The sequence below is a fragment of the Brienomyrus brachyistius genome, chromosome 4 (genome assembly GCF_023856365.1).
Source record: "Brienomyrus brachyistius isolate T26 chromosome 4, BBRACH_0.4, whole genome shotgun sequence".
NCBI lineage: Eukaryota > Metazoa > Chordata > Actinopteri > Osteoglossiformes > Mormyridae > Brienomyrus > Brienomyrus brachyistius.
The window spans coordinates 35,667,065-35,684,646 of NC_064536.1; the positions used below are offsets into that span (position 1 = coordinate 35,667,065).

Here is a 17,582-nt window from a genome sequence, read left to right on the forward strand (position 1 = left end):
CGCCCCAAGCCCTGCGGCCCCCGGCAGACTGACCGCCCCCTCGAAAGCACTGTCGTAGATGTTGTCCACGCCGCATTGCGGGCAGGGCAGGTGGAAGCGCTCACAGTCCTTATAGCGTTCATCGTCAGTAAGCTGGAGGCCCCCCAGCAGGGCGTCCGCCTCCTCCTCGCGACGCTGCTGCTGGTGGGCACGGAAGAGGGAGGGGTCCAGGCCTGGAGGGGGTGGGGGCAAGTAGGCAGGCGGTTAATATGCCCTAAACTGAGAATCGCCCGAAAATCACAAATATCAACAAGTGATTAAGAAGCAGAACCTGCAGGCATGAGAAAGGCAGAGCTTCATAACTGCGGGGCGACAGAAGCACATGGCCACCCCCCCCCCCCCCAGGATAATCAGCCTAAATGAACAACTGAGTAAACATCACTAAACGGCCAAAGGGGATTAACTGTCACCCAGAGTCCTGCTGATTGCCACGTCAGCTGCTGCCACCTGGTGGAAGGAATGTGCATGGTAGCCAGAGTGGAACATGAACCGACAGGTCAGAGCCGTGACCATGAGCTCCTCAAAACGCACGGCGACACTCACCCAGCCAGGTAGCGATGAGTACGGTGTCGATGCCCACGATGGGCTCGCAGATACGTCCCACCACGGGGTGCACCTGCTGGGACAGGTAGTACTGTGTATCTAAGCTCAGGCCTGGCTGCTTCTGCAGCTGCTCGAGGGAGTACGCCCGCTGGCTGGGACCCAGATTTGAGCCGTCCTGAGGGGTGAGGTGACAGCTGATCAGCACAGGCCAGCACGCCCGTCGCTCTCATATAGGCCTTGCCCGTGCCAGCCGAACAGCCCACCTGGCAGATGACGTAGGACACGGTGTCCCCTGCTTTAACCTTGCGTCCCGCCTGAGAGTTGATCCAGAGGGCGACGTGGACGTGGGGCAAAGTCTTCTTATCCGGATAGTCCTGGGGGTCCTTGTTCAGGGCCTGCGAGACACACACACACCCTCAGCACAAACGCCCATCCCGCATACGCACCCCCTCCCCCGAGCGCGACCCACCTTGTGGATCTCGAACTGTGAGAGGGGAACGTCCCCACTCACCACCTTCTCCCCAACCTCTATGAGATGCTTCTGGATGTTCTCCACGATGGTGTCCCGGTTCTGGTCTGATAGGATCTGCCCGATCACATAGCTGAGGTGGAGGAGGGTCAGAAGTCAGGGAGGACACGCCCTAACCCCACCCCCGCAGCCTGAACCCCCAACTACGCGTTACGCACTTGCCACACTCCTTGGCGAGGTCGCACCAGTCCCTGCGCACAATGTCGAGCCCCTTGAGCTCCTGCCGGGTGGTGTAGCGCCCCCCAGGGGCCAGGTCCACTAACAGCGCTGCATACTTCTTCTTTTTCAGCAGCAGGAGGGACTTGAAGATGCCATCGATGTCGAGCTCCAGCAGCTTGTAGAGCCGGTTGACCTCGCTCTTCACCTGGATGGAGACATCCCGTGAGCATTCCCCTCCCAAGCCTGCGTGCCCCCCCTCACCCCCACCCACCCCATACCTTGTTTCCCAATTTAAGGACCTCATCCAGGTTGGTGTTGTTGGTGTTGATCATGATGGAGTCTGTGTCACCGTAGATAACTTCCAGGTTCATCTGCTGGTCAGAAGGAAACAGACAGTGAGAGTTTAGAGGGGAGAGAAGGGCATCATGGGAATGCAATTGGTGGCTGCTGAGGAGCATGACACCTTACCTTCTGCACCAGGTCCTTAGTGTGCATCAAGATCTGGGAGAAAAGAACAAGGGATGAGTGTGGAGCCTGGATCACATCTGAGGAAACTGCAGAGGAACCCAGGACCCATACAGTCTGGGTTAGAGGTTAATAACGCTTAGTTTGCAGGAGCGCGGCACTGTGGGGAAAAACACTCAGAAAGCAGCCCATCATCAGTCACCCTACCACACCTCCCTGCACTGAAAGAAGGACCCCTTATCCCTGAACCTGCCACAGCTGGCACTGGAGGAGGGGGGGGAGGAACAGCGTGCCAGTTTGTGGGAAAAATAAACCCAGTTAAGCGGCACAACCACCCAGGAAGTCAGAGCGACAAAAACAACACGCCTCTGATTTCTCGTCAAAGGAGCGTGATTGGCGCGCCGCTGCCTGCTTTTCACATCACACCTGCATGTAGGGAGGAGTCTGGCCTAAGCAGGGGGCGGGGGCTGGCTGAAAAAGCCCCCCCCCCCCAGGCCTACATGGCGGTCACCTCAAAGAGCGGGTTACAGCAGCCTGGGTGACAGCACTCCTCAGATTGTGGGCCATTTAACGGGGATGACAGCACTCGAGACGCCCAAAGCAAAGGCGATCCAAGCTCATCGATTACATCAGAACGACAGTCAGCCTATGGGGGGGCGGGGGAGACTGTATGATCCGGCTGATCAAAGCTGGGTTGAAGACACTGCCTCTTTTCAACACTCCCACAGCCACGAGACAGTCAGCCATAGCCACCCCCCGCGGCCTCTGGGGACAAGGACACGGTGCAGCGCTATTTCTGCACCTCTGCGAAACACAAGCAGGACTTCAACGCGCCATTTATGAGGTGATACATTTTTTTTTTGGGGGGGGGGGGGAGTAATTACAGAACAGGCCCGTGGCTGAATGAGCTCATCTCAAGGTCAAGGCCCCTCCCATTGATAGAGAGGAGGGAGGGGGCTTGTGGGGGATCAAAGGCAGGGTGGAGGCAGCCTCGCTCATAATTACCCATGACGACGTACTGTAGTTTGCCTGACTGGCTGGTGGTTTGACCCCCCCCCCACCGCCCAGGCCCCACCCTGATACTCCATGAAGGCAAAGGCACTCAGTACAACACAGCAGGGCACCACATGCTAGGGGGGCACGCAGTAAAGCCCGCACCCCTGTCTCCCCGGCTGTCAGCTCAAGTCACAGCTTGTGCTGACCCCCGACCCCAGGGGGGCCTTTGACAAAGCGGACAGCTGGGGCGCCGCGCCGGACTGGGGAGGGGGCGCCTGACCCTTTGGAAAGGCGACCCCCTCCAACCAGAGGCTAGGAATGTCACCAGGAGGCGGCTCGGAGAGCTCATCTTCACACGGATAGGGCGTCCAGTGCATTCCTACGCCAATCAAAACATTCCTCGCGCATTCCTCGGCCAATCGGGACGAAGGCAGGTGCCATCAGTCATGTCGTGCACACAGACAGAAACACACAGAAAGACAGAACATCGCAGAACAAAGCAGCACACACCCTCAGAAACAGCCAATCGACTGGTCACGGTAACAAGCGTGATCCCGATAGGTCATGGCTTTGTTTGGGGTGGGGGATATATTTCCCTTATTAACAAGCCATGTGTGATGAGCACACCGCAGCCTGCAACCCCCCCCCTTCAGCGAGCGCCGGTGATGTAAGCTGGAACCCAACACTGTCCACACAAACTCAAAGCACATTAGCGCAACTAAACACGCCCATACACAGATCCCATTGTTCCTAATGACCACCGTCCCCCCCCACCCCAAGCCTACACTGGTACCCAGTTGCAGTGTGCAGGAGGGGGAGTGAGGGTATTTAATTAGCCCTAATTTAACATGACTCTCCAGAGATCCAAATTTACACACTGTCACCAGCAGTATCACATCACCAAATCAATCTGTCCTTAAGTACACACTGGGGACAGCCCTCAGTGCCCAGGCCTGGGGGAGGGGGCACGTCATATTCGTGGAAGGTTAAAAATGACCTTTGTAATTCCAACAAGCAAGAAAACAGGGAGGGGGGAGGTAAAGGAAACGTTTACCCCGATCAACTTTCACGCCCTTTCCCCCCCCCTCCACGGGATATGGCGGTAGCTGGGGAAATATAGGAGGGGCCTCGAAGGTCAGTCTCGCTCCTGGCCACCCCTGTCACTCGATCACTCGCCTGTCGCCCCCCCAGGGGGGGCGGCCCGGAATGCTGGCCGCTTCACAAAGGAACCAAAATTAAATTTGTGAAGATCCATCAGGCCGTCTCTTGAAACACTAACCCCCCACGTTCCCCGGCAGGCCCCCGAAATACCCGTGTGGGGGGCCACCTGTGTCCATCCAGCACACCCTCAGCAAAATAACCTGCAAAGGGCAGAGGGCAGGGTGATGGGCGCGTGGGTGTGTGTGTGTGTGTGTATGCGTATACGAGAGCAGTGGCCTGTACTACAAAGCGGGGTTACTGGCTTATCGGGGTAACTTGTCGGATTTAATGTAGTTTGGGCAAAATGTAAGTGAACGAATATGAAATCCATTTGAATTGTGGTACTTTCAATCCGACAAGTTACCCCGATAAGCCAGTAACCCCGCTTCGTGGTACAGGCCAATCCGACAAGTTACCCCGATAAGCCAGTAACCCCGCTTCGTGGTACAGGCCAATCCGACAAGTTACCCCGATAAGCCAGTAACCCCGCTTCGTGGTACAGGCCAATCCGACAAGTTACCCCGATAAGCCAGTAACCCCGCTTCGTGGTACAGGCCAATCTGACAAGTTACCCCGATAAGCCAGTAACCCCGCTTCGTGGTACAGGCCAATCCGACAAGTTACCCCGATAAGCCAGTAACCCCGCTTCGTGGTACAGGCCAATCCGACAAGTTACCCCGATAAGCCAGTAACCCCGCTTCGTGGTACAGGCCAATCCGACAAGTTACCCCGATAAGCCAGTAACCCCGCTTCGTGGTACAGGCCAATCCGACAAGTTACCCCGATAAGCCAGTAACCCCGCTTCGTGGTACAGGCCAATCTGACAAGTTACCCCGATAAGCCAGTAACCCCGCTTCGTGGTACAGGCCAATCCGACAAGTTACCCCGATAAGCCAGTAACCCCGCTTCGTGGTACAGGCCAATCCGACAAGTTACCCCGATAAGCCAGTAACCCCGCTTCGTGGTACAGGCCAATCCGACAAGTTACCCCGATAAGCCAGTAACCCCGCTTCGTGGTACAGGCCAATCCGACAAGTTACCCCGATAAGCCAGTAACCCCGCTTCGTAGTACAGGCCAATCCGACAAGTTACCCCGATAAGCCAGTAACCCCGCTTCGTGGTACAGGCCAATCCGACAAGTTACCCCGATAAGCCAGTAACCCCGCTTCGTGGTACAGGCCAATCCGACAAGTTACCCCGATAAGCCAGTAACCCCGCTTCGTAGTACAGGCCAATCCGACAAGTTACCCCGATAAGCCAGTAACCCCGCTTCGTGGTACAGGCCAATCCGACAAGTTACCCCGATAAGCCAGTAACCCCGCTTCGTGGTACAGGCCAATCCGACAAGTTACCCCGATAAGCCAGTAACCCCGCTTCGTGGTACAGGCCAATCCGACAAGTTACCCCGATAAGCCAGTAACCCCGCTTCGTAGTACAGGCCAATCCGACAAGTTACCCCGATAAGCCAGTAACCCCGCTTCGTAGTACAGGCCAATCCGACAAGTTACCCCAATAAGCCAGTAACCCCGCTTCGTGGTACAGGCCAATCCGACAAGTTACCCCGATAAGCCAGTAACCCCGCTTCGTGGTACAGGCCAATCCGACAAGTTACCCCGATAAGCCAGTAACCCCGCTTCGTGGTACAGGCCAATCCGACAAGTTACCCCGATAAGCCAGTAACCCCGCTTCGCGGTACAGGCCAATCCGACAAGTTACCCCGATAAGCCAGTAACCCCGCTTCGTAGTACAGGCCAATCCGACAAGTTACCCCGATAAGCCAGTAACCCCGCTTCGTAGTACAGGCCAATCCGACAAGTTACCCCGATAAGCCAGTAACCCCGCTTCGTGGTACAGGCCAATCCAACAAGTTACCCCGATAAGCCAGTAACCCCGCTTCGTAGTACAAGCCAATCCGACAAGTTGACCCAAGTTGGCCTGTCATGGTAACAGGGACAATATAAATTACTTTAAGAAAATTTTTAAGCCACTAATATAATAATGTAACAGCGTAATCAAACAAGTACACCCTTTCAAATAGCAATGAACTTTTAATTCTTAAGAATATTCAAATCAAGATCAATAAAATAAAATATACTTGTACTGCAATGTCATAAAAGTGTAGATTTTTGTATCAGTTTTATTTAGATTTTTTTAATTTAGTTTTTATATTATTATTTTCATTTGAAATCTAGTTTAGTTTTAGGTGTGGTTACGTTTTTATTTAAAGAAGTTATTGTATTCAATTGTTATTTTACTTTAGGTTTTAGTAGTTTTATTTCTAGGGATAAATGGAAAGTTGCTACTTGTTGCGTGGCTACTACAAAATAGCTTTGGCTTTTAGCTATTTAGTATTTAACTGGAAAGATTTGCTTTTAATTTGTTTTAATCCAGTTTTATTTTAGTTTCGGAAACTATAGTTGCCGTTTAGTTGTAGTTGAGGTTGTGTCCATATATTGTATACGTCGATAATGTCATTCCACTGGCAGGTCTATGTGGGAACCTTCATAATGGGAGATAATACCTGGCATGAGGTCAGTGGGAAGAGGGACACAAACACTAATAGCCTCACCAGCCCAGCTCGTCCCCGGAAAACCGCGCAGCGCCACACACAAGCCGTGGAAACCCGAGATCCAACCCCCCCCCCAGACTCGGAAACAGCCCTTCAGGCGTCATCAGGTTTCACATCCTTCCCAAAATGTCCTGTCATCAGTCGTTTGGCCCTCACCCTGACAGGACACGGGTGGCTCAGACAACCCACGAGCCGATACACCCCTCCCCCCAAACAAAACAGGCACTAAAACCGAAACACACGGATTTACACTCGAACAAATAAATTTATTTTTGTATAGCGCATTATCACAACATGACACCGTCTCAAAGCGCTTTACAGCATCCCCACCCAAAGCCCCCGTTGAGTAAGCCAAAGGCGACAGTGGCAAGGAAAAACTCCCAAGAAGGAAGAAACCTTGGGAGGGACCAGACTCAAAGGGGGAGCCCATCCTCCAGGGGCCGGCAGGGAGAGTCAAATAGGAGAGATGGCTAAGTGCCAAAGATGGTTAAGTGCCAAGTCACACTGTCCCAATCATAAGATTTGAATAACACAGAGTAAAGCAGCACCTTTCAGTACAATAAACTTAACATACACGTGACTTCCACAAACAGGAAGATCAGCACATATAAGCCACACAGCTATGCACTACAGGGCCATACAGATAACAGGGATCAAAATGAATTCGCCTGATAGCGCCATCCACTGGCCATCCTAGGTTCCTGCAGCAAAACTCATCGGAAGCCTGCTGTGGGGCAGGCAGACATCCCAACAACGCTCCAGTTTACGCATCAATAAGCAGAATGGGAAAGACCTTGGGTGTGTGTGTGCATGCGAGTCCGTACCTCTCTCCCCTTGTGCGTGACCAGGGCAGCGAGCGGCTTGGCGTAGAAGCGGCTGTATGAGAATCCCAGGCAGCCGTACATGCTGTTGGCTGTCAGCTTCAGGGCCTTCTGCCGGATGTCGTACTATGGGGGGCATAGGATCGCATCAGCTGTGAACCGGCGGGTGGAGACCGCCAGCCGCACGTAGGCGGAGAAGCTCACCTGCAAGCAGAGGTCCGGGTGCAGGTCCGGCTGCTTCATCAGCTGCTTCACCTGCCTCCGCCGCTCCACCAGCTTGCGGATCTCCTGGGGCAAGACCCCCATCTCCAGGTCTGGATCGGGCAGCTCGGGGATCTCGTCCTGCTCGTCCTCCTGGATGACACACATGAGCGGGGTGGGTCAGAGTGATGCACACACCCTACCTCCCCTCCCCTCCCCTGATGGTGACAGATCTCGCAGGGACCCCGCCTACCTCGGCTTTGCGGGACCCGCCCTCGGCTGATCGTGCCACAGTGGTGAAGCAGATGTTAAACTCTTGGATGATAGACGGGTACAGGCTGTTGAAGTCCAAGAGCAGGATGAACTTGTCGTAGAAGCCTGACGGAAAGACAGAAACAAAGGCGGCTCAGGTAGAGGAGAAATACCCGGCGGAGCCTCCCAGCAGGCAGACCGCACAGTTCCCAGTGCTCCCATCACACACTCACCCACTTTGGGGTCCAGCACCAGCCCCCCAGCGTAGGCGGCCTTTCTGCGTGCATTCCGGGACTTCCCCTTAACCCGATCCGAATCCTCTTCCTCGTCCGTCTGATAGCGACCAGTGCAGTTCAGATAAGTATCAAAGCCCAAAAAAATGGCCTCCGTAACCCCCCCTTGCCCAAACCCCTACCCATGCTCCAACCTAACCCCACGCCAAGACTATGGCTCACCGGATCCACTGGTGGCTTCTTGAAGACGGGCTTGTCGGGTACGATGTAGTCCTTCTCGTAGAAGGCATGCAGCAACAGGTATTCGTTCCTCTCTGCGCGGCCGCCCATCAGCGTGCGAGACTACGGAGGGTAGCGACACGGCCATCAGCGCGCGACTACGGAGGGTAGCGGCACGGCCATCAGCGCGCGAGACTACGGAGGGTAGCGGCACGGCCATCAGCGCGCGAGACTACGGAGGGTAGCGGCACGGCCATCAGCGCGCGAGACTACGGAGGGTAGCGGCACGGCCATCAGCGCGCGAGACTACGGAGGGTAGCGGCACGGCCATCAGCGCGAGACTACGGAGGGTAGCGGCACGGCCATCAGCGCGAGACTACGGAGGGTAGCGGCACGGCCATCAGCGCGAGACTACGAAGGGTAGCGGCACGGCCATCAGCGCGAGACTACGGAGGGTAGCGGCACGGCCATCAGCGCGAGACTACGGAGGGTAGCGGCACGGCCATCAGCGCGCGAGACTACGGAGGGTAGCGGCACGGCCATCAGCGCGCGAGACTACGGAGGGTAGCGGCACGGCCATCAGCGCGCGAGACTACGGAGGGTAGCGGCACGGCCATCAGCGCGAGACTACGGAGGGTAGCGGCACGGCCATCAGCGCGAGACTACGGAGGGTAGCGGCACGGCCATCAGCGCGCGAGACTACGGAGGGTAGCGGCACGGCCATCAGCGCGCGAGACTACGGAGGGTAGCGGCACGGCCATCAGCGCGCGAGACTACGGAGGGTAGCGGCACGGCCATCAGCGCGCGAGACTACGGAGGGTAGCGGCACGGCCATCAGCGCGCGAGACTACGGAGGGTAGCGGCACGGCCATCAGCGCGCGAGACTACGGAGGGTAGCGGCACGGCCATCAGCGAGCGAGACTACGGAGGGTAGCGGCACGGCCATCAGCGAGCGAGACTACGGAGGGTAGCGGCACGGCCATCAGCGAGCGAGACTACGGAGGGTAGCGGCACGGACATCAGCGCGCGAGACTACGGAGGGTAGCGACACGGACATCAGCGCGCGAGACTACGGAGGGTAGCGACACGGCCATCAGCGCGCGAGACTACGGAGGGTAGCGGCACGGCCATCAGCGCGAGACTACGGAGGGTAGCGGCACGGCCATCAGCGCGTGAGACTACGGAGGGTAGCGGCACGGCCATCAGCGCGAGACTACGGAGGGTAGCGGCACGGCCATCAGCGCGAGACTACGGAGGGTAGCGGCACGGCCATCAGCGCGAGACTAAGGAGGGTAGCGGCACGGCCATCAGCGCGCGAGACTAAGGAGGGTAGCGGCACGGCCATCAGCGCGCGAGACTAAGGAGGGTAGCGGCACGGCCATCAGCGCGCGAGACTAAGGAGGGTAGCGGCACGGCCATCAGCGCGCGAGACTACGGAGGGTAGCGGCACGGCCATCAGCGCGCGAGACTACGGAGGGTAGCGGCACGGCCATCAGCGCGCGAGACTACGGAGGGTAGCGACACGGCCATCAGCACTACTCGATGACACCCCCCCGCCCCGTGAAACACTCACCATGACGTTGCCAGCGATGTTGGTGATCTGCAGGGCCAACGGCAGCACGTTCAGCTCGCACATGATCTGCAGTATGAACTGGGCGTCCATCCAGGTGGCCTCCAGCAGGTAGAGCAAGCGAGGCGAGTCACTGCAGAGGGGAGAACAACACAGGGAGATGGTGACTCGCTGAAGCCCAGGCTGCCCGGCACCGGGAATCTGCTGGTGTGGACATCCCACCTGTAGAAATCTCTGAGCTCCTCTGAGGGGATGTCGACCCTCTCGGCCTTCAGGACCTGGGCCACCAGCTCCGACAGGCGGTAACTCCGGCAGCGGATCAGCTCCTTGGCGGAGATCTGCACGTCACACACCATGCGGCCACAGGTGGCGCTCTTCTCCGCAAAGCCGCCACGGCCCTAAGGGGGAGGGGAGCACCTTAAAGTAATGTGTGCAGAAGGCTGACCAGCCAGCGGCTTTCTGTCTGGAAAGGCTGAGGGCCTCCTCACCCCCAGCTTGGGCATGTTGGTGCGGCGCAGCCGGCCGATCCTGGACCACTGGGGCACCTTGCAGTCACCCATCCTCTTCAGAAGCACCTCCAGATCGAAGCCGTAGATGTCATGGCCCTGGGAGGAGGAAACGTCAACAGGGGGTTGGACGCGGTAAAAAAAAAAAGAGCGGGCACCGGCCTTGAGATTTTCGGCAGAAAGAGCGGATTCTGCTCACCACAATGACATCGGGGTCAATCTTACACATCATAGCCAGGAAGTAGGCCAGCAGTGTCCTCTCGGTCGGCGCAATCTCCACCTTGCCTTTCTGGAGAGAAAGCAGAGGGATGTCATGCAGAGGAGCCCCACAAGCCACCCCCCCCCCCACAGAGAGCTGCACCCCCACCTTCTTCCGGACAGCCTCCTGGAAATCGAAGGGAAAGATGCAGTTGGACGGCTTGCTGACCGCTGCGTTAAAATGAAATTGTTAATTATAATTAAATATCATGCTTTCCGTCACATGAGCTCCGAGCCCCAACAGGATGGTCCACTTACCGCAGAAGTGTGTCTGGAAGGGGGGGCGTGGGGGCGCTTTGTCCAAGGGAAACTTGTGATGGGTGAGAGCAGCAAGACACACAATCTGGACAGACAGGAAATAGGAAGTGGTTTAACATGAAATGGTTCATAAGCCCCAGCACTGCAAGAGACCGACAGCTCCACCCCATACCTCATTCTGATGTGCCTTGTTCTCCACGGTCTTCATGCTGATGGACATGACTACCAGGGGTGGGGGGGGCAGGTCTCTCACCACTGCCAGGAAGGAGCTCTGCTGGGCCACAGCCTCTACCCGGCACCAGCTCACTGGATGGGTGCTCAGCTCTGAGAGAGAGTGGGGAGCCAAAGGTCAGAGGTCAGGGGCATGGCAGACGAGGACTGGAGGGGAGCACATTGGGGGCGGGGATTTAGGGTCAGGATGGGGGTCAACAAAAGGAGCTGAACATCACTGTTTCACACGTGTGTGGACTCACGGGGAGTCTTGACGTCGAGCCAGCACGGCCCACGGATCTTCCTGCTGAGGAGGAGATACTCTAGGCTGGAGGTGTTGGTCCCGAATACATGAGAGAATGTCTCCCCCTTCAGGTCGGAGGGCAGTGGGGGAATCTCTGCCTACATCAGCCCACAAATAAAATCAAAGCAGGTTACAATAAGCAGCCCTCTCTGACACCCCAGTCTGCAGGCCCACGATTCCCCCCCCCCTACGCCATTACTCACAGAATACCGCACTTCCAGGTACTCAGACTGGGTGGGGACATCAGGCACCTCAAAGGCATAGTTCTTTAGTACTTTCTGAGGAGAGAACACAGTGTCACATTCAAACGAGACCCCAAGCCGACCTGCACACAGACCCCAAGCACTGAAACACAGGTCGCTCACCCTCGATTTGAACTTCATGATCCTGAGCTTTTCAGTGAGCTCACTGAACTCCTGGTACACGTCCGATATGCCGACAGCCACCTCCGTCTCCTTTCCTGTCTTTACATCCATTTTCTGCCAATTGAAGACATCCACAGCTCACCATGTGCTCCTGAGCCCAGAAGCTCCGCCCCGGAGGCTGAGCGCCAGCCCCGCCCTCAGGGAACTCCACATCAGGACACTCACGTGTTCTCGGGGCAGCAGGAACATGACCCTCTCGATGTTCCTCACAACCACACAGCAGCTGACGTGTGCCTTTGCGGATTCGATCCATACCTTGCCAAAAAGGTAGACCACACCTGGACCAGGACCGGGCACAGAGCGTCAGGGACCAAGACAGAAAAGCAGTAAGATGGGCAGAGCACCTACATGTCCGTCTGTGTCAACATGGCAAACACATCCCTGGCCCTGCCAAACCAGAATCTCTGTCACTTTAATACGCTGCAGGTATACATGCTCTCTGATAGGCTGTGCACAGGTGTAGGGGCGTGTCTTTAAAGAGGAATATGCTTAAAGGGATGTGGCAATAGGGGGGGATATCATTAAAGGGTCATGGCCTTAATGGGAATGTGCTTAAAGGGAAACGAGTGTTTCTCAATACCAAGAATGCAAAGATGGTACTTGTGGTCTTGCTAACTTGCCTCCCAAGAATGAACTTGGGGCGCAATGAATCACGTGATTGGCCTCATCTGGCGAGGATGCAACCGATGGATCTTTGATATTCGGGATGGGGTAAGAACATTTGGGGATTTTTATCATCCTCTCTACTTCTGTTATTAGTATTGGAATTGTTGCCAGCATTGACATAAAGCGAGTATGAGAGAACACAAGTACAGTTAAGTGTGCACACTGGGAAACACCATTGACTGCATATCGTTAAAGGGGAGCAGCTCACCAGGCTGGGTGTAGTGGTCCTCAAAGGCGTCCAACCAGAAAAAGCGGAACACAGCCTCACCGTCTGAGCCTTCTACCACAGGGAGCCGACTCGAGTCCAGCTGCACCTCCACATTAGGCTCCTCCTCTTTCACATCCTCCCAGCAGGAGGTGCCTAAAGAGCTGCAAGGGAAATGAACCCTGGGTGTCATGGTTGCGCACACACACACACACACACACACACACACACACACGCATATATCTCTTCAGCTCTTGACACTCACTGCAGCCCAGGGTCCTGAAATTCACATTTGGGTTCTGTTTTGACACTGGGTTCCATCTTGGCCTTCACCACCTTCTCCTCCTCCTCTTTTTCTTCCATGGCTTCAACCTCCATGGGCTCGTCGAAGTCACCCTCATCAAACTGCAGGGCAGCATCGTGCTCATGCTCCTCTGGGGACCGAGTGCATTGACCTGAGTGATGGAACACCCCCATGCCTGCAGCCCCCCCATGCCTGCAGCCCCCCCATGCCTGCAGCCCCCCCATGCCTGCAGCCCCCCCATGACAGACATCCTGAGATCCACCCCCAACACAGACACACACACACAGGCTCACCATGACAATGTCCTCTAAGCACAGCAGCCTTCACTGTATCTAGCACACTGGCAGTCAGTGCATGCACCCCCCATCCCCCCTTCCCCCCGACAGTGCACCCACCTGCTGCCAGTTCCTCCACCTTTGCCTCCTTGGCATGGGTTGCCAGGACCCGGGCTGTAGAAGAGGGTAATGGCGCCACCCTGGAAACAGACCTGACCTTTGACCCCGCAGGAGGAGGGGGAGGAGTTTCCTGCGAGTGGGACAGCCACAGTCAAGTAAGGATCAGTGGTTGACAGACGAGCTGGACAGACAAGGGAAGCTATCAGCTACCTTGGGTGTCTGTGGTTTGATGGCAAACTGATTCATAGGAGCTCCCATAGCCCGCTTCTTCCTCAGAGTGACGACCGGGGGCGGAGTCAGGACAGCCGGTTTCTACACAGAGCAGGCAGAAAGGAGGGAGGGGAATTAACCCACAAAGGGGGCTGTCGACCGGAAAAGAGCGAGGAAGTAAGTGAATCTACCTCAGAGAGGAGGTCCTGCAGGATGTCTCCGAGAAGGGCATCGCCAGACAGGTCAACGTCTTTCTGCAGGACACAGCAGATGGACCTGAGTGAGCACATGCAGACCCGCCCCACCCCCCAACAAACACACACCACGTCTGCTATGGTGTCTGACCTCAGCAGGTTTCTTCATGCTGCTGGCCATGAACATGCTCTTGATGCTGTTGGGTTTGGCCACAGCAGCTTTCTTCAGCACCTTCTTACCCTTGGAGGCTGAATCCTTAGCACCAGCTTTACCTGCAAGAGCAACGAGATAGGACACGCCCACAGAGTTGGACACGCCCACAGAGTTGGACACACCCACAGAGTTGGACACACCCACAGAGTTGGACACACCCACAGAGTTGGACACACCCACAGAGTTGGACACAGCCTCCCAGTCAAATTCACCACAACTCACACCTTTATATCTGTCCCCCAGTGCATCATCTTCTAGGTCTTCGTCAAAGATTTCCCTGCCATCCTCCACATAGCCAGTGCCATCTAAGGGAGGGAGATGCATAACAATGTGACATGTGACATCACTGTCACGATGATGTCAACAAGGGCATTGTGCTCTCTCCTCTGGATACACAAGAGGCCTAAGGCAGAGTCTGCAGCTACGGAGGGGTCCAAACACACACCGTCATCGATGATCCAGTCTTCCTCTTGGCGCTCCTGTACCATGCGGGAGTACTGGTCCTCATCCACCATGTCATAGACACTGCTCAGCTCTTCCACCTGCACAGGATTTGGGTTACACACTGGCAGATAGCCAGGTAACTGCCACATTCACAGACAGACAGATAGATATAGAGACACAGAGAGACAGACACACACACACAGACAGACATCCCCTCACCTCGTACTTGAGCTTCTCGCCACGCTTTGCTTTCCTCACCATCTCCAGTGCCGCCTTCCTGCCCACCTTCTCCTTCTTCTCCCGCCGAGAGCGCGATGTGGCGAGGCCTCCGTCTGCAGGGGAAATTGACACCGGGGTTAAAGGAACACTGACAGTGGAAGGGGACAGTGACACCGGGGCGAAGGACACACTGACGGGGAGAGGGAGGCAGTGACACTGGGGTGAAGGACACACTGACGGGGAGAGGGGGGCAGTGACACTGGGGTGAAGGACACACTGCAAGGGGAAGGGGGGCAGCAACACTGGGGTGAAGGACACACTGCAAGGGGAAGGGGGCCAGCAACACTGGGGTGAAGGACACACTGCAAGGGGAAGGGGGCCAGCAACACTGGGGTGAAGGACACACTGACAGGGAGAGGGGGGCAGTAACACTTGGGTGAAGGATACACTGACAGGGAGAGGTGGTCAGTGACACTGGGGTGAAGGACACAGTGACAGGAAGAGGGGGACAATCACACTAAGGTGAAAGACACACTGATGGAGGGAGGGGGACAGTGACAACAAAGTTAGGGACACTGACAGGGGGAGGGAGACAGTAACACCAAGGTTAGGGACCCACCAGCTTCTTTGTTGAATTACACTTATGTGGGTGTTATAGTAACAAGCAACTAATCTTACATGGTTTAATATTTAATTACCACTAAAAAATGACAGCACATGTAAATTGTGAATGCGGAACCTTGAGCATCGGCCCAGCCGAATTCTCAGCGTTTACCATCGCGCTGGATTCCGGATAGACCGCTCGTGTATCAATTGGGCCCGACCCTAAAGATTCTTCAGTGTCTTACTGAAACAATTCCGAAGAGACAATGACATAAACAGGTGAGGCTGCTTCTGACAGACACTTCAAAATGTCAAAATACTACCTATTTATATCACGGATATGATATTTATAAAATAGCCCTTTCCCAATCAAAACATAGATTGGAGAAAAACCGGCATCCTTTAGAACACAAAACGCGAGTAGCGCGCGGGCAGTACAGTGAAGCAATCTGGAAACTGCGTATCCTTACCGCTATTTGCACGCCCAAACGCTCGGCGCACCATTCCCCCACGCGGCCCCGATACGTACCGCCATCCGGGACGTCCACGTCCTTGTCGGCATCGCAAACTGGATCCATAAAATCACTCTGTCCCACAGCCACACAGACACTTTCCCCGAAAACAGCAGTTTTCCGCGCCAAATCGTAAATCCCGGCGGAAGTGACGAGTTCACAAAGCCAGCCAATGGAAAGTCACGTTCCTAAACGTCATTTCCTCTGTGTGCCAGTGACTGAGACAAAACTGTGTTGTGTCAGCAAACAGACACATGGGGACGCTGTTGACAAGAACGAATAGCCTATTTTTTCTATTCGTTCTTTATGCAGAAAATGGATCATATTCCAGTTAAACTTTGACGTTAAGCATCGATGATATCTTTGCAGCTTTATTTCGTGATAAAGGCCGATCTTAATCTCTCCCAAACTGCCTTTAAAAATGCATGCTACCATAATGCATCTGTTAACTTTGCTCCACATCGCCTTTTAAAATAAGCGAAAAAATATGGACCAAAAAACTGAAATGAAATTTAAACAACAGGTTAAAAAGCCGTGGAATTTGTATATTAACTGCATGTAATTATGCCCCTGCCACAGCACGTATGAGTTTGAATAGGCCTACTAAAGCTTTTTGGTGAGAATAAGTACGACGGGCTTGTTCCGGTAAACGGGGGTAAATGTAAGGGTCTGAGGAGGCTGTTCGGGGAGGTGATGCGGTTGCCATGGCAGCCCGACGGGGGCCCTTTGTGCGCGCAAAGTACCAGTAGGAGGTGGTATCATAAGGAGTGATCGGACCGATCTAAACTGAGGTATATGTCTGTTCGCCATATAACTCCATCGCCAAACAGGCAACGTGCAAACTTGCCTGCGTCTTATAAATGGCAGTTATCAGCTATTAATGACGGTCAATGAGCATGAACGTGATGTCAGAAAAAGTACCATTGTCATCTGTAGGACATTTACAAATTGACAGTTCGGTCACTGTGGTGCTGCTGAACGTCAGCAGGCAGTTAGAGCAGCAGTTGATGAAAAGAAATAAACGGGTGACTGGGCACCGAGGTTAGACGCCGAGGTTGATCCTTCCGAGGGTAAGACGGAGGAAGAAGCCGACGGCACTGTGGACAGCTTTCATCACTTCATGGTGGGAAGGGATGAGAGCGGAGCCGCGGCGGGAAGGAGCACGAAGAGTCGAGGAGATTCGCGCTGCCTAGGTACCGCTCCGGAGCGGTGAGGAGAGGGCAGCATTGCCGGTATCTCGGTGTCCCTTCAGCACCCCTGTCTGCTGCTTCACTTGTAAATTGCACCAGTAAAAAGCCAGTTCAGTCCCACGCGGATTGTTTTCTTTTTGTTTTGTTTTGTATAGTTAGCTTAGTACACAGGAAGCCAAGATCTGTTATAGTCGAGCGAGTTCAGAAGGCTTTTTGTTTCTGTGCTCTGGTTACGGATGGTCGATTTTCCGAAGTGTCAGATTGCATTAATTTTAATGGCTTGTGTCTGGCTCTACCAAAAAAATTTCTAAAAATATCTGAAATATCATTGATATCTTTCAGTAAAAATAATCGCCATATATACTGAGCAATGGACAATTTTGCAAGACATGTCGTGTAATCAAAAAAATTCAACACAACATCAAATACATAAATATATAGAATAAGGGTTCGCTGGCCGAATGTAATTTAGTCAAAAATAACTTTTTAAAACTTAAACGATTCAAATAAACAAATTAATTAATATAATAACAATAAAAACAATAATAATAATAATTATTAATATTTTGGTTATTAGTAATAGTTGTTGTAGTTGTTGATGATGTTGCTGTGGACACTGGACCGGAGACCGAAGACAGCAGCATATGGGTGTCGTACAAGATCGTCGCC

The 17,582-nt window shown here is 54.4% G+C and overlaps 1 protein-coding gene across 1 annotated transcript in view; it reads right to left on the bottom strand.

Moving 5' to 3' along the window:
* pola1 (polymerase (DNA directed), alpha 1) overlaps nt 1-15,906 on the bottom strand; it is a 29,737-nt gene extending 13,831 nt beyond the window's left edge. Inside the window, 33 exon segments of the mRNA XM_049010126.1 lie at nt 34-212; nt 583-757; nt 846-977; nt 1,052-1,184; nt 1,270-1,475; nt 1,549-1,641; nt 1,739-1,771; nt 7,325-7,447; nt 7,526-7,675; nt 7,776-7,900; nt 8,008-8,107; nt 8,230-8,349; nt 9,800-9,929; nt 10,019-10,194; nt 10,285-10,401; nt 10,502-10,591; nt 10,670-10,731; nt 10,819-10,903; nt 10,991-11,142; nt 11,292-11,430; nt 11,536-11,610; nt 11,698-11,811; nt 11,923-12,035; nt 12,632-12,792; nt 12,894-13,062; nt 13,328-13,457; nt 13,538-13,639; nt 13,729-13,791; nt 13,883-14,004; nt 14,170-14,250; nt 14,391-14,487; nt 14,609-14,721; nt 15,741-15,906. Of these exon segments, the coding sequence (XP_048866083.1) occupies nt 34-212; nt 583-757; nt 846-977; nt 1,052-1,184; nt 1,270-1,475; nt 1,549-1,641; nt 1,739-1,771; nt 7,325-7,447; nt 7,526-7,675; nt 7,776-7,900; nt 8,008-8,107; nt 8,230-8,349; nt 9,800-9,929; nt 10,019-10,194; nt 10,285-10,401; nt 10,502-10,591; nt 10,670-10,731; nt 10,819-10,903; nt 10,991-11,142; nt 11,292-11,430; nt 11,536-11,610; nt 11,698-11,811; nt 11,923-12,035; nt 12,632-12,792; nt 12,894-13,062; nt 13,328-13,457; nt 13,538-13,639; nt 13,729-13,791; nt 13,883-14,004; nt 14,170-14,250; nt 14,391-14,487; nt 14,609-14,721; nt 15,741-15,789 (3,909 nt within the window). The 5' untranslated portion in view covers nt 15,790-15,906.
* Between the last annotated feature and the right edge of the window lie 1,676 nt (nt 15,907-17,582).